General features: G+C 37.8%; 2 protein-coding genes and 1 long non-coding RNA gene across 3 annotated transcripts in view; all 3 read left to right on the top strand.

The window, feature by feature from the left end:
* Positions 1 to 4,595, top strand: part of LOC118455851 (uncharacterized) — a 50,897-nt gene extending 46,302 nt beyond the window's left edge. Inside the window, exons 22-25 of the mRNA XM_087838188.1 lie at positions 1,717 to 1,770; positions 1,934 to 1,987; positions 4,069 to 4,101; positions 4,569 to 4,595. Coding sequence (XP_087694314.1) covers positions 1,717 to 1,770; positions 1,934 to 1,987; positions 4,069 to 4,101; positions 4,569 to 4,595 — 168 coding nt within the window. The remainder of the gene's footprint in view (positions 1 to 1,716; positions 1,771 to 1,933; positions 1,988 to 4,068; positions 4,102 to 4,568) is intronic.
* Positions 4,596 to 10,962: 6,367 nt separating this feature from the next.
* On the top strand, positions 10,963 to 12,359 carry LOC148103696 (butyrophilin subfamily 1 member A1-like). Its single transcript, XM_087833298.1, has 3 exons — positions 10,963 to 11,056; positions 11,432 to 11,773; positions 12,024 to 12,359. Exons 1-3 carry the CDS (start codon positions 10,969 to 10,971, stop codon positions 12,356 to 12,358), a joined length of 765 nt encoding a protein of 254 aa, XP_087689424.1. The 5' UTR covers positions 10,963 to 10,968; the 3' UTR covers position 12,359.
* Positions 12,360 to 15,016: 2,657 nt separating this feature from the next.
* Positions 15,017 to 15,976, top strand: LOC148103697 (uncharacterized). The gene is made up of 3 exons (XR_015717012.1): positions 15,017 to 15,141; positions 15,475 to 15,560; positions 15,942 to 15,976. It is a non-coding gene; the product is annotated as an uncharacterized LOC148103697 (long non-coding RNA).
* The last annotated feature ends 4,486 nt before the right edge of the window (positions 15,977 to 20,462 follow it).

The raw sequence follows: 20,462 nt of genomic DNA on the forward strand, positions 1-20,462 counted from the left end.
TTACAACGATACCCAAATTATTGCACAGCCAGCTTTTACAACTAACTCCATTCTGTACGTCTAAATACTGCTTCACTAAAAAATAGATGTTTGTGAAACCCCACAGTACTCAGATGTAGAAAACGAGGAGGAAATGTAATGCATGCCACTGTTATCTTTTTGTTGAATGAAGAGTGAATTTTTATGCAGGGAGAGAGGTTCCCAGATGTTTTCATATGATTGTGCATTTCAAAACCTTTTAACAAATAATTCAAAAACAGTTTTTGGTGACACAACATAAAACTGAACATATATGTATGTGTGCCTGCTGAAATTCTCATCATATAAATATGAAAACTTTAGATTAAGTGCTTAACTTCAGAAAAATTAATTAAAGAGATAAAACGCTTGAATTGTCCCGTTTCGGTTTAAATCCTGACTGATCAGTCTCAACTTTACAGAGAAATCTCAACACTGGGTCCAGACCCGTTCTGTCTGATGTAGAGGATCCGCTCTGTTCCAGCTTTTCATTCAGACAAAAAGCAGTGTTGTTTCACTTACATGCAGGATTCCTTTGCTTTGTGTGATGGTGCTGCTGTCATAGGTTGACAGAAACGAGTAGACACAAGAGGAAGTTTATTTTTATTATTTTATTGTTACGTTTGATTGGATTAACTGTGTGTGAAAAGATAAACACAAGAGTAAGACTATTGCAGATGTTCATTTCATGTAAGAGATGCTACAGTATCCTTATAAAAGTTGTGGTTATATTGAAATTCATAATTATTCTATAAATGTTGACAGTAATAAGAAATGTGCTATCAGATGTCAAACTAAATGGGACCATTATTTGTTGTGATTCAAGTTCATAAACTGAATTCAAAGTACACAGAGCGGAGTTGTGCCAACCCCAATAGTGAAGACTCAATCTGAAAGCGTTGCTCAGAAGACAGATAAACATGGACGTATGTGATGGCTGCTATACCAATGATCATAGACCTGCACGCTCATTATGTCCCTCTGTGACTTTCTGCTTAATGTGAAGTCGTTAGTGGAAATTGTGATGCTGATATGATTTGTTTGATGTGACCAACCTGCTAATTTTTGACTTTTTGAGAAAAAAGAAACACAAGTTCAAAAATACCCCATAGCACAGTAGTGTTAGCCCCAGTACTCATATTTAAATAAAGTCATTGATTAATGAATTGATTAATGTAAATTGGATCAGTGTAAGAAAATTGATCAATGGGAAGTTTTTAATTAAACAACTTTTGTTGAAATTCAAATACATGAGTTGTTTTAGTCATATTTTTCTATAAGCAGGCCTGAAAAATGACAGAAAGCGCTCACGAAATGTCAAAGCATGAGACTTTTTTCCATGTTGTTTAATGTCAGTCAGTCAGAGAAAAATGATTCTATAATTAGCATCAGCTTCATCAACCAACAAACCCATAAATATCCATCCATCCAAAACTAACTAACTAACTAACTAACTAAGACAGACAAAAAAGAGCATGTGTTAATAATAATCAAGGAGCTCATTAAATGTCAGTTAAACACTTAAAAATAACACGTTTTAACCTTTGACTGGTGATCTATATAAGAATGACAGCTGTTTTACTACATTAAGAAATAAACTAATCTAAATAAATTAGGATATTGCAAAAGTAATTAGAAGAATATTTCCATTAAAAATATACTGATGTTTTCATTTCTCTCCTCTGCTATTTGGAAAAGATGCTCCAGGCTGAGAAGAGGAGAAATGAGGAAACTGACAGAAAACTCAAAGAGGTAAATCTTTTCACCCAAAGCTGTTTGCTGCTGTCATCTCTCTTTTATCTCTTTGTATAAAATCCAAATTTGGAATTTCTTCACAAACATTAATTTTCCAGCACAAAAACATATTTAAGTTCATAGCTGTGATCTTTTTCTTCATCTCTCTTCTGTCCTTTAGTTTGTAAAGCAGCTGAAGGAGGAGAAGACAAAAACTGAGAAAAATCTCAATGAGGTAAATCTTTGTCACCCAAATCAATCACCTGCTATTATCTCTGTTTTCTACGTGTTCAGGTTACAATCACACATGAGAACAAACCTCAGACACCAAATAACTGTTAGTGAAGCTCAAGTTTGTTCTCACTGTTTTCAAACTTGAAACTTAAAAACATCATCAACCACTTTATATTTACATAACACATGTTTTAATTTATTTTATACAGATTTTTTTTTCTTTAGTGAAGTTTGTGATTGTATTGTTGTATCATGTCTTATAAAAGAGCACGTCTCCAGTCACGTGTCCTCTCACCTGCTGTTAAAGGAAAAGTATTAAGACTTATACAATCAGCTCTAGCAGGAGAAACCCTGAAAAAACTAAAGTCCAGAAATCAGGGATTTCATCTCTCTGTTATAATCCTGCTGAATTTTCTTCTAAACATAAAAAAATGCAAAAATGTTTCAAAAAAAGACAAATGCTGAAAGTCATTGACTTGGATATTTAGCATACAGAAAATAAACATTTTAATTCCAGTTCATCGTTTTATCTCTGAGCGCACTCTCAGTGTTTTTGTCTAAGGTGACGACTGCACATTAGGTTTATGAATCTTTAAACTGGATCCATTTAAACAATAAAGGTCACTGCCCCACAGTCTGATAGAGGAGACGTTGCTCACACATCAAAGTGAATTTAATTTGACTGAACAGATATTCTTGCTGTGTGACTTCTAATTGCTGTAGTGTAAAAGAGACTCAGCAGTATTTATATGTTGTTTTGCATCACACAATTATTGGATGCACACTGAGCATTCAGTAGTTTTAGTAAGGTACAGTTTAACAGCTCGCACATTTAAAATGTATTTGGCGAGAAGAGATTTGTAAGGAAACTTACAAGATACTGCAAATTAAACAATCAGAGGCTTTCAGCTGATTTTAAACCAAATCTCAGATCATAACCTGCTGCTGTTTATGTGATCAGCACAGGTTACCACAGTGATTAACCAGGTAAAAAGAGAGAAACTTCTGTGACACAGAAAACTCTGACTTTAATGTAGACATGAAATATTAAACTATGGAGCCATCCTCTCGAAAACTGCAGACAGTGTTTAAGAAGATTTAACTCCGTTTGCGATGCTGGAGTTAAGAAATAGGTGTTCTCACTTATAGTTTGTTAGACCATGTGTAGATCCATCTTGCACGAGTACAATATTACAATATTACCGGTTTGTTTGGTTGGTTGGTGCTAATAGACATTAGTTTGTGTTAGCTAACTAGTGAAAGAACCTAACTAATAATCAGACTAACGGGGGACTTTCGTACTGCCCGTCGCTGCAGCAATGAGACTTATGTTAAGAAAAACAAGGATCTACTGTCCACATTCACTGTCCGTCTCTGAAGCAGTCAGTGGTTCTTCAATTATAAAACAGGAAAATCCACCTGTTAGCGTTAAGGTTTGCAGAGCACTTTAAGCTGTTAGTCAGGTGGTTCACCTGACTAACAGCTAAAGTTTGACACTGTCACCTGTTTCATTTTTCTTCGTGGGGTCAGGTTTACAGACTGAGAGCTGCTATGAGGGGGCAGAGCAGATGTTCACAAACTGTGAGCAGCAATATTTTATGCTATATTCAGGTGTAATATAACCCCCAGTTACTCTCTGGGTTAAATATCTTTTTCCAAGCTCAACCAAAAGGTTTCCAACATAACAGGTTACTGTGATATTTCCCTGTCATCTCTTTTTATATGGTACAGATACTGATACTGAAATTACAACTTGAAGCATGCATGAAAACAATCGTGAGAAACTAAACCATTAACTCTGCTGTAATAAAACAGAGAAATTATAAACAGACAAGAGTTTAAACTGTTGTTGGGAGGAGTTACATGGAAATGTAAATGTTTCTCTGGAGTTTTTGTTTTTTTTACATCAGGCCAGTTATATTTAAGTATAAGTGAAGCTGTAACTGGAGCTTTAGTGAATTGTGGTGAATATAGTGCAAATCTGGAATTTCTTTACAAAAATGATTTTTTTCCTCCAAAAAACATCTTTCAATTCCTTTTCATAGCTGTGAGCTTTGTTTTTATCTCTCTTCTGTCTTTCAGTTGGTAAAGCAGCTCGAGGAGGAGAAAACTGAGGTAAATCTTTGTCAAATCAATCACCCACTATTATCTCTCTTTTCTACATGTTCTATATAACAGGTTACTACATGTGTATCATGGGTATATTTCTTACTGAAGCATGATTGGGAATCCTTACATTCATCACCTTACACTCACTTTAGATGTCCTTTGGTTTATTTGCTAAAGATTTATTTCTTTAGCCATAGCAACTTAGCCATCTACTTAGATTTTTAAATCATTGTTTACCCTGCAGCCCCAGATAATCAGAAGAAGGATGGTTGGACATTATTTTAAGAATTCTGCTCTGTTTGGTTTGTTTCTTATCTCCATACTTACTGTTGTTACTTCCTCATACTCTGTGGGATTTAGCAAGGTGCCTTGAGTTTCACACAGGCTTGGTTCTTTTTTTTTTTGTCAGAATAAACTTCTGAGCAGCCTGTCTGTGTTACTTTATTTCTTTTATTTCCTCATCATTCTAACAGCATGAATCTGATGAAGTCCTAAAATAAACCTTTACTCTCATAGTCACTGAACTTTATACTTTGCTCTATAGAAACCAAACTAATATTACAGGGCAGCTGAGAGTGTTGGGACAAACACTTTAAAACTGTCTTACAAGTTTACTGACTGTAGTTTTTACAGATGTGATGAATTGTATTTACACAAAAGAAGAACACTAACTGATCTCTGCCAACAGGTTTCCCTCCATGTAAACGACTAGAAGAAGACAGCTCCTTGGAGGACAGGACCAACTTCACACCCGATCAGATTTGCACACTGTTAGACCTCTGCCTCACCACTACATATTTCAAATACAACGAAGGCTATTACAGACAAAAACATGGCTGTGCCATGGGCTCCCCCGTGTCACCTATTGTAGCCAACCTTTACATGGAGGAAGTGGAAAGGAAGGCTCTTGGCTCTTTCAAAGGAAGAGTACCCAGCCACTGGTACAGATATGTAGACGACACCTGGGTCAAAATCAAGACACATGAAGTGGAATCCTTCACTGCGCACATTAATGCTGTGGATAAAAGCATCAAGTTCACCAGGGAAGACACAAAGGATGACTGTTTGCCTTTCCTGGACTGCGCTGTGCACATTGAAGAGAATGGCAACCTCAACATCGAAGTTTACTGGAAGCCCACACACACGGACCAGTACCTCCTGTTTGACTCCCATCACCCTCTGGAACACAAACTTGGAGTAATTAGGACCCTACACCACCGGGCAGAACATGTTCCCTCTAAGCCTGAAGGAAAAAAGAAGGAACACACACATGTAAAGGAAGCACTCAAAATGTGCGGCTATCCTAAATGGGCGTTTTTAAAGTCAGCAAAGAGGCACAGAAAAGAAGATCAGACACCAGCGAGGGAGGATAAGAAGGACAGACGCAACAACATTGTCATCCCCTATGTAGCCGGTGTATCAGAGAAACTCAGGAGGGTTTTCTCCAAGCATGACATCCCGGTGTACTTCAGACCCAGCAACACACTCAGACAAAAACTGGTTTACCCGAAAGACAAAACGCCAAAACACAGACTTAACAATGTGGTGTATGCTGTACAGTGCAGCGAGGAATGCCCAGACCTCTACATTGGAGAGACCAAACAGCCACTTCACAAGCGCATGGCACAACATAGAAGAGTCACCTCCACAGGACAAGACTCAGCTGTCCATCTGCATCTTAAGGATAAAGGACACTCTTTCGAGGATGCCAATGTTCACATTTTGGACAGAGAGGACAGATGGTTTGAAAGAGGAGTGAAAGAAGCCATCTATGTCCACTGTGAGCGACCATCTTTGAACAGAGGCGGTGGTTTACGACACCAACTCTCTGCCATCTATAATCCAGTTTTGAGATCCCTTCCCAGACGCCTTAACGCCCACTCACATCCTGGACCATCTGACCTCAGGAATTCGCATAATAAGGTGGGGCCAGGTTTCACAATGAACTCACCCGAAACTCTGGCTGATTGGGACCCACACCCAGTAGCGGTTTTAGATACGGGCGACACGGGCAGTTGCCCGGGGCGGCATCGTGGTGGGGGGCGGCATCACGGGCATCGGTAAAAAAAAAATTTGCTTGTACACATGCTGCCCCGACATCATGCGAGCCCATATTGGGAATGGCATAGGCACCGATCGCCCATGGGAGTAAGGGCGCCCTCCGTTTGCGAGGTGCGCCTGCTGCTTGCGGCACAGGGATGAGAGGGCGGGGCGACGGGGGATTCTCTGGCTGGCTGGAGCAGCAAAAATTACCAACTCTCAAAATAAAACAAAAATAAAAACAAACAACAAACACGAAAACACCAGACATCATGATACAGACTTATAATTTGCACCGATGTTTTTTCAAAATATGTACACGAAAAGTGAGCGCGAGAGCCCTCGGTGCACCTGCTTGCTGCTGAAGTCAAAGTAAACTTTATTGTCATCTCCGCTACATACAGTCCAGTAGAGAGAAGAGACGACGAGGCTCCAGTTACAGCAGTGCAAGTAAACAAACAATAAATATTTAAGAGTAAAAAAAATAAATATACACTTTAGGACTCGGGGTAAAGGGATCAATAACAATTTAAAATGTATATTTTATATTTTGTTTATTTAAAGTCTCACACACAACCCGTTTTTAAACTCTAAAAAAAGAGAAAAGAAGAGGAGTGTAGCGACTTCCACAGTCGCTAGAGGCGACTGAGCCTGCCTATTTGCCTGACGCGTTGTCAACTTTACGCAATAATGCGAGAGGTGGAATTGCTTGCTTGTTTATTAAAGTGCTTGAAAAGTTTACAGAGCAATGTTATCGGCTCGCGATTCAAACTCTTAAAACATCACAGGCTCTAATGCAACAAGGGGAAACTCGTTGTGCTGCGGTCAACAAAAACTACGTCTACCCAGCCCTCCTCTCTGTCAAAATCAAACCAGTGAAAGACAGACTGACAACGCCCTCTTAATGTCACCGCTAGCACCCACGTGACTCCCGTTACACATCACCATAGCAACCAAACAAATAAAAACCCAGTGATCCTTAAAATTCAATACATTTAATTATGGCTCCTACAAGGAGGAACGAGCAAAAGACACAGGTAAGCAGATGTGTCATTGGATAATGGCAGGTCATGTATCCTAAAACATCAAGAATCAGACTACTTTATTAATCCCTAAGGAAATTATGTGGGTTACAGTTCCTCCAAGAAGAAATGGTAAAAATAGTAACAGTAACAGACTAAACTCCAAACAATATATACAATAATATAATATTAATTATTCAGTGTCAATTGTTGATTTGTCCTGTTCTCATTGTATGACGAAGTATGATGTCTGTTTAGTAGCCGTTTGCATACTATGCATACTCTCTCCCTCTTCATATGTGTGTGTGTGTGTGTGTGTGTGTGTGTGTGTGGGGTGGGGGGTGGGGGCGCCAGAGGGGTTGTTCGCCCAGGGCACCTAACAGGCTAGGACCGCCACTGCCCACACCCAGTTCCACACCTTGGCTCAGGCGATTAGAGGATCATCAGGGGGTCCTTTTGTCCCTCTGTGGGGGGAAACTCCCACTAGGTTTATATCTGGGACTCTCCACCATTTGATCTTAGAACTGAAGAAGCCTCTCGGATGAGAGGTGAAACGTCTTCAAGTAACTTAAAGAAGTCCAGACGCTTTTCTTTGCAAGCTCCTTTGACTACGATGATCTGGATGACTGAGAACCTTCACAGATGTAATTAAATAAGTTTCCAATGTGAATACCAGAGGTTAACTGAATGTCAATGTAGAATTGTACTTAGTAGTCAGTATAAACTTTTAATCATATAAGTCTGCATATGATAGAATACTGCATGATGACCTTTTGATGGCTTAGACTGTTGTTCACCACAAGACTTGTTGTGTTCTATCAGTTTCTTCCCACAGCAATAATAGGAGCTGAATACTCATATTTTCACTCCCTAACAAGAAGACGGGCCGCGTCCTTCAGAATCACACACACACACACACACACACACACACACACACACGCATGCACCTACATACACACCAGCATTCCTCTGTCTATGAACAGAGGTATTCACTATTGTATTACCCTTGTATATAAATAAAGACCAGGGCAGTGGCAGAGTGCGAGTCCTTGAGCCACACTCTCGGGTGCGAGCCCTCTGTGACTGGCCTTGCAAGTAAAAACTGCAGCGTGTGTGTTTCTACTCTCTGACTCTCAGCTGAAGAAGTGTCTTTAGAATATATCTTTTGACACTAAACAATCTAAATTGCCCATAGGTGTGAATGTGAATGCGAATGGTTGTCTGTTCCTGTGCGTTGGCCCTGCAACAGACTGGTGTCCTGTCTAGGGTGTACCCCGCCTCTCGCCCTATGACAGCTGGGATAGGCTGTCTTTGTTTTAGTTTTGAGTGATTATCTCATCCGTTTAATTCAATCTGCAGATTAAACAGCAGTTTAAGATTAATATTGTATTAACATAACATTACATAAGCATTAACATAAAGATTTTACAGTTTCTGAGCTCTACTACTCCAGTCTGCATCTCAAAGAGTCCTTAAGATGGATATTAAACCCCACATTGCCCAAATGAATCCACCAGAGTGTGAGTGAATGTTAAACTGCTTAAACACCTAGTGCTCTATGAATGAGTGTGTGTGATTGTATCAATAAGGTTTGTAGTAAAAAGAGCTATGAGCGCTCAGTTAGAGTAAAAAAGTACTACATAAAAAACAGTCCAGTCACAACATCGGCAATTGAGAGTGCATCATCTATATGTATTCAAAGTATAATAAATGATTTATAAATGTGTCACATGTGAAGTCTCTGTAAACCACATTCTCTATTGTTTTTATTACATGTGATTAGTTGTTTCCTATATGACACATTAAACAGTTTTTCAGCCTTGTTTGTATTCAAATACTGAGTGATGATTAGTCTAAGGCCTGTGACTGGGATCTAAAAAACAGGAGAACAGTCAATTAATCTTTTTTATTTTGCTTCACAAGGTGCTTAGAAAGGTTTTTGTTTCCTACCATTAGTTTTGTTTTGTTTTTTACAGCAAACAATGAATCCAGTCACTCTGACCCCGCCTCCACCTCCTTATTTCATTGTTTTGGTCCATGTGCAGCGCTGCTAGTATGTGCTGAGCAGTAAGATGGTAGGATGTCTGTTAAAACTGGAGTTTTAAGTTTAAAAAAGAAAGACAGACAGGTGGAAATTAAACTCGTAGTGAGGTCCACATAAAAGAAACTGCTTGACTTTGCTAGTATTAGATAGTTCACTTCACTTCTAATAGAAAACAATGTGTTTGTGTTATTTCAGCAAACATGTAATTGGTGCAGGCAGACCCTTTGTATGTGTACTGTATGTATACTGAATCACTGATCTGCTGCCAGGTCAAACAGATCAAACCTCTTGCTCAGGCTTAGCTGTCCCACTCCCATCTCCCCACTCCTGACACAGAACCAGCCCCACTGACACCCGAATAAAAAAACTATTTTAAACTATATTAGCTCTGTCTTTGAGCTCCACTAGGTCTCAGGGCAGAGACACATTTTAGTTGACTAAACTTTGTTTGAAAACTGATATACAAACTATTGTTATATTTGCCAATACTTAATATTATTTTAAAAAAATCTAATAAAATGTAAACGGTGGCACATATTTCATCAATCTTACACAAAATCAATAATTTTCTCTTAGCAGAATATTGATCCATGTCTGCAGCCTTATATTTTTAGGGGTGGCATGGATTGCAGTGTCAAAGTTCTGGGGGCCCAAATTCATATTGTTTTCACAGGGCCCCAGATCCCTGGTGGCACCCCTGCTCACACTGTAACAGCTGGGAAAGGCTCCACCACCCCTGTGACACTGAAATGGATAATGGATCATTTAAAACAACACTGAGTAGCTTATCAGTGTGTGTTCAAATATCAGTCCTGTACTGCCACCTTCAGTATGATAGCTGAGATAACACATAACATGTGAACACTTCCCCCTTTTTGAACACCGTAAAGACAGATATGGTTTCAGATCAGTTATTTTATAACAGGCTCAAAGTTCAGCATTTGACACAGTGCATACCTGATCTAACCAGATTCAACAATGAGTGTTAACCTGATAAATTAATATTTTTCCAGCATTATACTTTGATTAACAAGAACTTTGAATCTTAAGAGCCTATTTTTTCATAACTCTGAGCTTATATGAGGGATCTGCAGTTCATAAGCCAAAGTAAGTTCAGGCCGCAGGTTAATAATTTTTAGACTTCACCTTGTAATCTCACACAACTTTCCACAGGTAAGTCTCTTTCAAATTGTTTATTTAGTGTGTTTACGTTCTACATGCTTTTCTGATGTCTAGATATAAAGTCTGACTATAGTATAATTTATTTCACTGTCATAAATAAATCTTTGTAAATGTAATTAAATATTTTATAAATTAATCGCAGAGATTTTAGATATTTGACTGGAGAGCAGAAAATAAAGTTTTTATAGTTAAAGTATACTGTAGAGGTGTGAGCAAAGTTATTCTATTGAATAACTCAGTACAGTATCTATGAAAAGTCATACAGGGGTCATTTCAAGAACAGAGATAGCACTGATCAAAGGTTATTCTCTAGGCTGCAATTTGGGACTAATGTAAAGTAATGGGTTTGCTTTAATCAACAACTTTATGTCTGTTGCTTTAACTCTGGAGTTACTGGGGAGCAATAACATGTTAAGTGAAAGTCATGTTGATGACCTCATGAAGGTACTTAAAATACTGAAATAACATCTAAAATATGTGTTTAGTCTTGAATAAGTTGATTTTAGATATGAAATGAACAAATTATTATTATATTAATGAACTTTTGTGGCCACACTTGTATCTCTGATGTATTTTCAGAGGAGGATGCTTCCACAGATAGATGCCCTCTCCCTTTCTCCAGTCAAAGTCTTCAGTATTTTGGTTTTCCATCTTCTAATACACTTAAATAAAGGTAAGTTTGATGTTACATGTGTAATATTTTTTATTATCATTGATGCAAATGTTCTCACTTTTTTTTGTGCAGTAAAACTGTATAAAAACCATACAGTTATTACAAAATGGTGCAAATTTGTTACATTTGGTTCAAATAGTAATTTGTACTTTGGTGCTTTTATTTGTTTCCTGGCTGCATTTTTTAAATTTAATTCTTTAGTGAAACATCAGTTTTTGACATTTTTATGGTAACCAAGATTAAAAAAAAAATACAGACAGATAATGCTCTATGCTGAGTGTCATCTTTAAGTTTGATATATGCATTCACTCCTGCTGCAGAAATTAATAAACTATTTTTCTTTCTTTCTTTCTTTCTTTTTCCTCCTCTCTACAGCAGAGTCTCAGGTGGTTGGTCCACATCAACCAGTAGTTGCATTAGTTGATGATGATGTTATTTTACCATGTCACGTGGAGCCTGCAGAGGATGTGACAGCTGAGATATTGGAGTGGACAAGATCTGACTTGAACCCAAGATTTGTCCATGTGTGGCGATCCGGTCAGGATCTGGTGACTACAAGAAATCCTTCATACAGGGGAAGAGCATCACTGTTCATCAATGAGCTGAAGCGTGGAAACATTTCACTGAAACTCTCCAGAGTAAAACTCTCTGATGAAGGAACATATGAATGCAGCATTCCTTTAATGGAGAAAAAATCTTTTGTTAAACTTGTGGTTGGTAAGTAGATACACGTCACATGTTCATGGTGTAGTGGATTTAGTTACAGTGAAAATTAATATTTGTGTAGGACGAGGAAAGATTTTATCCCAGAAATGTTTATTTATTAACTTCACAAAGAGAAAAAAATCAAACACATCAGAATTTTGCAATAATAATAGTAATTTTGTAATTGTGAATTACTGCCCATAATGGAAGGGTTTTTTTTCCCACCCACTAACACCTTTTCTAAACTTTTCTTTTTGCTCAGCATCCGATGCTGTCACCTCACCTGTCATCAGTTTATCAGGGACTGACAAAAACAGAGGAGGAGTGGTGTTACAGTGTGAGTCTGCAGGCTGGTATCCAGAGCCTGAGCTGCTGTGGTTGGACGGTGAGGGAAATCTCCTCTCTGCTGGACCTACAGAGACCCTCAGAGGTCCTGATGACCTCTATACTGTCAGCAGCAGAGTGACTGTGGAGAAGAGACACAGCAACAACATCACCTGCAGAGTCCAACAGAGGAACACCAACCAGAGCAGAGAGACACACATACATGTTCCAGGTTCAACTTATATTTTTACATTTATGATAGAAAGACTTTGAATATCTGAACTCCAGTTTTATTGAAATATAGTTTTTTATGATTTCAGAGGATTTCTTTAACATCCCATCCAGTGCTCCCTCATTCACAGACACTTCGCCTGTTAGTTTGGCTCTTTGCATCATGCTGTTAATTTTATCAGTTGTTTTTCTTGTACGTAGAAAGAGGAAACACCTGATGAGTAAGTCGCTGATTAATTATTCTTTACCTTAACAAAGCATCAATGTTTTCACTGAGACTCTGATGAGAGTTATAATATTTCACACTAAGTTTTGGCATTTCCTTCTTGTTCAATTTTAATTTCAAAAAGGGACCAACAGAAGGCCACACTGTAAAAACGATAACTAGTAATTGTTGATTTGATTAAAGTTTTCAAATTAAACTGACTTAGAAATAAAACTTTCCATTTACAACCTAAAAAAGCTCGTCTGCCCAACAAATTTCTTTCATTGTTGTCCTAACTAAGATTTTCTAGAGAGCATAACAAAGATTATCAACTTTTGAGTAGATTTTTTGAGTCAAGTTGGGAACCAGTGGGAAACCCCGTAGATGACTGGCACAGGTGGGCTGAACAAGTTTGAACTGGACCAAATGAACCTGAGCAGACCTGAGCTGTGTGATTGTGGTTTGTCAATGTCTTCTGGACTGAAAACCTGCTAAGAAAATTTGAACAAACGTCGCCAAAGTTGGATGAAAATTACAATTTTTCGACCATTACGGATTTTACCTGGTCTGAAGTTGGACTGTATTATTTGACCATTTTTTGGACAGGTGCGGGAGCTGCTGACCATTTGCCCTAGCAGGTAAGCTAACGAGATCTATTATTGGGATTTTCTACAAGCGCCTAGGCTGCATCCTACGGTGGCCCTGAGAGGCCAAACGGACTGCAACTTCAGAAAGCACTTCCAAAAAGAAAAATGCTGCAAAAAGAAAAACGCTGCAAAAGCACACACAACACAACGGAAATAGGAAAAAAGACAACAGAAATGTTTCTGGGGACACAATAACCGGACGGACCAGTTGCACGAACCAAAACATGCTAACAAGTGCACTGGGACTGGGAGACACTTCAACGAAGTGGAAGCAGAGCGGCCAAAGAGTAAACTTTCAAAAGTAAGTTCTGAATATTATGTCACTTATTTATGTGCAAATGTATAATAATGAGGAACATTAAAACATTACTGTTGGCCACATGCCGGCAAAGTTATGTGACATTAGCGATGTTTGTACCTTCAGCGTTTACTTTGTTTTAAAGTCTTTACTTTATACGCCGTTCAATAGTCGACCTTAATCTTACAGAGAATGTGATGATTTTGTGGATAATTAAAGTCAGTCATATATCCACAAACACAACAGGCTGAAAGTCAGTGATGCTGCTCGGTTTGCAGTCCTGAATATCACGGCACAAGCAGGATTCATTGCACTGTTAATGTTAGCTAAGTTATATTGCTGCCTCTTTTCGGTGGTGTTGAGCCAAACGGATTTGCAAATATGTGTTGTCTTAATAAACTGAGCAGATATTTGAAATTTACACAGCTACATTCTCGCCTGAAAATATCTTAAAAGTTTACTTTGTGAACCAGAAAGGGTAATAAGAGTAATATTAAAACTAAGTGGCTGCCGCCATTGTTGGAAACTAGAATCGGCTGGGCCGCGCTATGAATTCTGGTATAGGGTGGGCCACGAAGGATACACCTGACCCATCCTTCAAAGCTGTGGAAAGTATTGTATTGTTTTGAGAGTCTTCTTGTTGGTGGAGTATTGATTTTATGTACAATTCCACGGCTAGACGCGATCTGTACGGTCCGACTTTGCGCATGCGCAGTAAGGATCAGGGAGTCCGATCCGTAACTCTTTTTTTTTCTCGTTTTTTTTCTACATTATATTGAAATGTTTCATTGTTGCAAACATTTTCTCTCAGGTGGATAGAGGTCGTGGAGTGTCAGCCTATGGTGTCCAGTGTGTGTGTCCAGGAGAGATGACCTGCGCTGTTTTCCTCTGAGGAGGTAAGACTGTCCTAATTTATTTATAATTTAATTATTATTCAAATTGGGCATGATTTATACTAGATTGACTATATTGAAGTAGTACAGTATTTGCTGGGGTTGGCCAACTTTATTATATTGTGCTACTATTCCAGTCAAGACCCTTGCCAGTGTTACATTGAAATCCTTACCCTGAACTTTTCTTTACACAGAAAATGTGTAAAGAAATTTCTTTCAAGAAAAGAGTCCCCATGCTAAATCGAAATTGTGAAACAGAAAGGCAATCTCATAATTTTGACTTAGCATGTTTTTTTTTTCTTTTCTTTTCTTTTAGTGCTAGAAATAGGACTTCTATAGACTGAGATGGTTAGGGAAAGAATACTAAGGCAGGTCACAGAATCTGATTGGTCACAGATTTTGGTGCAACTTAGAACATAATATGTATTTGCATATTGATACTGGGTTTTGTGGAGGGTATTTCTATTCCTGTGCAAAATACGTATTCATGAGAGATTTTTGAAGTAGGTTTTGCTGTTGATAACACAGTCAGGCATATAACATGGTGCAGACTGTCCAAGACAGCTACCCAGGAATTTTCTGTGCTGAATAAATGACAATATTTTGGTGAATGTCTTGTTTAGATATCTGAAAAATTTCATCGGATCACAAGCAAAGACCTCCTGGGGACCTTTAATGCATCCCTTGACAAATTTGTGCCTGGCCTGCTGAAACTGTACCGGTCTAAGAAGGGAGCTCTTTGTGAGGAGATGGAAGACCTCCTGGATAAACTTGATGAACAGGTGAGTGAAGTGCTTCTTTATCTGACATTTTTAGAAGAGAGTATACTTTTCTCTTAACAGAAACTGAAAAAGATGTTGGCTTCAAACAAAACACATCAGTCAGTAAAAATTAATGTCATCAGTCATTGCTTTGTTCTTATTTGGCAGTATTTCTATTTAATTTGTAAATAGAAAGTAAAAATGTTAACATGGTGTTGTTGTTTTTGTGGCGTGTTGCTGGGTCTGACCTGTGCTTTATTTTCATTACTATGAGAGTTCTGATTTTGCATTGTGTATAGTACACCATGTTACTACACTAATTGAAATTCTTGTTTTCCACTGAATACTCTTTAGGCATCTGACATTGTGTCCCACCGGCACTGAGAGGCCAGCCCATTTTCCTCAGAGAGGATGCAACAGAGGTTTTCCTGAAGTGCTTAGTAAGTACAAAAAAGTAATGCAAGTAAAACTAATTGCTATGAGATGTTTTTAAAGGATGAGTTAATCCAAAATGGAAATGTACACTTCCTCAGTGCAGTCCAGATAATTTTATAGTGGGGATTGCAGTTGTCATAACTCTCACTCCTTTTTTTTCTGCTGGGCAGCAGCTGGGCATTGTTAGTGGGTGTTCCATAGCAGAAAATATTTTTGTACAAAACTCACAAGGTGGCATCAATTAAAGGAAAATAAGCTTTTTCTTCTTAAAACCTCTATAAGTCAAATGACCAGCATGGTATAGAGGTTAAAGTTAAATCTTTAGAAATTTGTTTTGTCTTTAGTTTTTCTTAGCTTTCAATAATTCATATTTTACTTTTCTTCAGGACACTGACATTTTGGAACCAGTGTTGAACGGTGCATCAGTTGCCATCCTACAAGATGCCGATACGTTTGTGCGAGAACATGCAGTTGTGTTGGAAAGGGACATCGTGCTACATAACATTCCAGACCTCTCTACTGTCTTGGCATACCTCTTTGGCCTTCTGTATGCCCTCAACATTGATTATCCAAAGCAGATGAGTTATACCTTTGAAGCAATTGAGGCCATCTTATTTTGACCTGGTCGGACAATATGAAGGTTAAGTGGATGTATCATTATTCGAAATGTAAGTTTTAGTCAGATGAATCTGTATTGTTGAGAATATGTGGTGAAAATTTGTCTTGTAGTATTTTAAAAGATTTGTTATAGTGTTTTCCACTTCACATGAAGCATAGAACTGGTGTTTTACCTGTTAGTTTCCTCTTCATTGATGGTAACATTTCTAATAACTTTTAACTTCCATAGTTCATCATAGTAAGCCCATGTAAAATGTCAATATCTGGGTACATAGGCAATCGTTTGTGGCATTACCCTATTTAAGGTGAAATAGTTATGTTCAGCTTTTACAAGACGGTCAGGGTGTGTGTGCGTGAATTATTAAGTTGCTGGACACTTTTCTTTTTTGGTTCTGGACTGGAATTTTAACGTCTCTGCTGGGGTGCTCAAAGCACCCAAAAGAAACTGGCAACACGTTTTTGTTTGTTTGTTATTTATTTTTCATTCTTTCTTTCTTTCTTTTTTTTTTTTTTAACAGAAATTCACCCTACTGCCCATGACATTCTGAAATGTACTGAAAGCACTGTTGAACAAAATAAATAAGCTTTTAGATAACATTGAATTGTGCTGTTTTATTCTATATCTATTTGAGTGTTTTTTCAAGTATAATAACAGCATACATTTTCCTTTGTTTATATAAGTACATTTTCAACTCACTGAAGTAAGAATTGTATGATTACTCAACAAGAATATCCTTATTTGGATAGGCAGAAAAACATGGCATTGAAACCAGAATTTCTTCGTTAGAGTTCCAGGATTATCCTAATTAGGTGAACAAGAAGAACCAAGTTGGCAGAACTTGTAAATCTTAGTTAAGTCAACAACAGTTCCAAAAGTTGAGAAAATTCAAAAATCTCTTGCATCATGTTGCCTTGAAATTTTAAGTTTTCTCAACTTTTTCTTATTTACAGTGTAAAAAAAAAACAGTAGAAGGACAAAAGGCTAAATTACAGATATTTAAAGAGAGAAAAAATTATTGTTTTTTGAGATGAGATGAGATAGCCTTTATTTGTCAGTTGCAGGTCTTTTGCCCACAACCGAGATGACAGACCTTGCCGACCGTACATACAATACACAAACATCACATTGGGGAGACAGGTCAGGCTAGGTAGCAAGGAAGAAAAACATTGAAATGTGTAACACAGAAGGATAAAACAGGAATGCACAGATATCAACACACCATAGCACAATAAACACAGACAGCAACATGGGAAAGAGTTCCAGTGTGTACATCTGATCTGGGACCGCTGCAAACTTTCGACTGCGCCTCCAACTGACCCGATGTCCACATCAGAGGGGAGGTAAGCGTTGGAGGTGGCGTTGGATCCAGGGTAGGGAGGGTGATGCGTCGGTGAGTGCTTATCAGTATCAGTATATGTATGTGTGTGCATGTCCATAGTTCAGCTGAGACAGTGTCCTTCGCCCTGCCAGGCTAAGTAAACTTGCGTTACTTGCGTTCTGTGATGTTGTCATTTCTTGTGCTCAAGGAGCCAATTTCTGAGAACTCACGGCAGTGTGCCTCCCCGAGATGTCATCCAATTTGCGCCCAGAGATGTTATTCCGGGCTAGCCCTTCCGAGATGTATCCAGTCTGCAGTCAGAGATCTTATTCTGAGTATTCACAGCAGCCGTAGCCTCTCCAAGATCTTATCCGTGCTGACTCAATGAGCCCATTTTGAGAAACTCACGCCTCTTCCCATCGTTTTGTTTTTTTTCTTTTGTTTTTTGTATATTCAGTGTACGGTTGCAGTTATTGGGTCCATAGTTAGGTTAGGTCTTGTGTCAGAATGGACATCCAGTGGAACAATCTGATCAGTTGAAACATGAGTTACCTGCTGTTGGACCTCCTCAATAATACCTCTTTTGTGATCTTTTGTGTAGGCATTTAAACTACATAAATGTGATCTTGTGTTTCCAAAGTGCAGCAAGGTGTATATCGAGTGCTGAGTTCACCGGGAATAAAAGAAGAATGAAATACACAACAAAATTTTAAAAACACAGCAGACAGTGGCTGCAGTGGACACTTTTCATTGTTTTTAACCCTTAGTGCAACTTCAGGTCTTTGTATGTTAGAAATGTGTTGTGCTCCATAGGTCTCATGGACCAACAACAACACCCACACACCATCTCTATGGTGTGCCGAAAGGTTTTGTGTGTGTGTGAGTGTTCTTTTTTTTTTTTTTTTAATTCTTTTCAGAATCATTATTTTAATTGTATCATGTTTATGAAATAAATATTCCTCTGAATCCCTTAGTATTGTTTTCATATTCAAACACTCATACTAATGTCTTTTCACATACTACTACTACTAATAAAAATATATGAAATATTTTGATGCTAGCTGCTGGTATTCTGAAGTTTAGGCAGATTTTAGACAATGGAGCATCAGCTTTCTTTGAATTTCATTTAAAGTTTGTGCCTTTATTAGATCGTGACAATTAGTGAAAGGCGGAGAAAGTGAGGGGTGAGGGTGACATTCAGGGCTAATGGAGAATCCACATGTCTGTATTGAGCACAAAATAATTCATACATTTCAAAAAAATCTAAATACCAGGTAAGCAATAAAACCTGAGAAACATTAGTGTGATCCTTGCACTCACAGATTCCTGGGTTTCACTTTAAGAGCTGATCGCTCAGTTTGGCTCCATATGTTGCTCCAGCTCTTCTCCAGGTCAGGTCTCTGCCCACACTGCTGCACTCCTCCCCCACAGCTGAGCCACACTTCCCATGAACAGACCAAGTTTATTCTTGTTTTTGTTTCTTTTTCTTTTTAAAACAAAATATGAAAATGAATTATGCATTATTTAACTTCAAGTGGCAGCAAAGGATTTAAATGTGTGACAAATTTTGTGTTCGCTAGACTTCACCACTTCCCATTTTGATTATTTCTTACATGTTTCTGTGATGTAGTAAATCTACTAAAAATGAGCATTTCAAAAGTTTCAAAACTTGTGAAATGCAATTTGAAAATAAATCAAATATTAGTTTTTTTTCTCAACAATTTTTATTTTTGGTTTTTTAATTTCAATAACAAACAAAAAAAACCAAACATATTCTTTATTTGCACACCAAACCCCACTCCAAGCACTTTCCCATTACCCCTTGTAATCCCATGTGATCTTGTGAATTTTGTGAGTCCAGGCAACTTACCACTCTTACTAGATCCCATCATGTTATCTCAACAAGAACAAATTAAGTTGTTGAATTTCATGCAGATCCTACATGATTTAATTACTTTCACTATAGAAGCATGGAATTATTTTTGTTCAAATTACAAGTTAGACTTTTGAAAATGTAACAACCACCCAATTTCATTTTTTTCAGTGTAGCTACAGAGACAAAATGTGAAAGTTGTGTTACTGCTTACTTTTTAAGACCTAATTGTAATGACTTAATTTTACGTTAACTTTGTTTTAGTAGAAAGACACAGGAGCATAACCATGCAAAGATAAGCAACATGTAATTACACGTTTATAACATGTGAGAGCTTTGATTTAAATAAAATTGACATTGGATGACAATGTGCATAGACACTCTACTAAAAAAAAAACATAAAAATTGTTAAAATGTTACAATTTTAACAAAGCAATTTTTTAAAATCTCCTTTACATATCAAGTATGGCTTTAAGTGGGTTTTGTCAGGATACACTGTGTGACAGGCAGATTTTAAACCCAATATGCAGGACTGCAGTGACAAAGGGTAAACTCGAGAAGACAGTTTTATTACTGGAACTCACAGGAGAATATAAAACAAAGCTAGGCTTGAGCCAAAAGTGCAAAAACAAAATCACAAAACAGAGCAATAGATAATAATAACAAAAAATATATGTGGGAGAACACAACAGGGAACTGAGGAAAACTGAGTGCTTAAATATACACACGAGGTAATCAGGGAGAGAGACACAGCTGGGGAAGCAGAGAGACTGGCAAAATAAGACATGGCATATCATAACATGAGAACACCTAATTTAGCTGCACACAGGAAACATGGAAGAGTCTGGGAAAAAATAACAAAAGACAAAAACAAATCGCCAAAATCAGAATACTAAAAGAAAGAAATTTAATTTAATTCAATTTATTTATAAAGCACAAGATCACAACAACAGGGACCGCAAGGCACAAATAAATATTAACTAAAACTCAAGGACCACATCATTACCATAAACTTAGAACTAGAATTTCAAGAACACAGGAAATAATTAAGAAAACGCTTAAGTGGGAATGAAGAGAAATAAACTCAAAGCACTCAG

Source organism: Neolamprologus brichardi, chromosome 3 (assembly GCF_056152115.1).
Source record: "Neolamprologus brichardi isolate AB-2024 chromosome 3, ASM5615211v1, whole genome shotgun sequence".
NCBI lineage: Eukaryota > Metazoa > Chordata > Actinopteri > Cichliformes > Cichlidae > Neolamprologus > Neolamprologus brichardi.

What these genes read in the sequence shown, in the direction of transcription:
- LOC148103696 (XM_087833298.1), top strand. Translation starts at nt 10,969, where the DNA reads ATGCTTCCACAGATAGATGCCCTCTCCCTTTCTCCAGTCAAAGTCTTC. An exon ending in TCTAATACACTTAAATAAAG is followed by an intron (nt 11,057 to 11,431) that starts GTAAGTTTGATG and finishes TCCTCTCTACAG; the next exon opens with CAGAGTCTCAGGTGGTTGGT. An exon ending in TTTTGTTAAACTTGTGGTTG is followed by an intron (nt 11,774 to 12,023) that starts GTAAGTAGATAC and finishes CTTTTTGCTCAG; the next exon opens with CATCCGATGCTGTCACCTCA.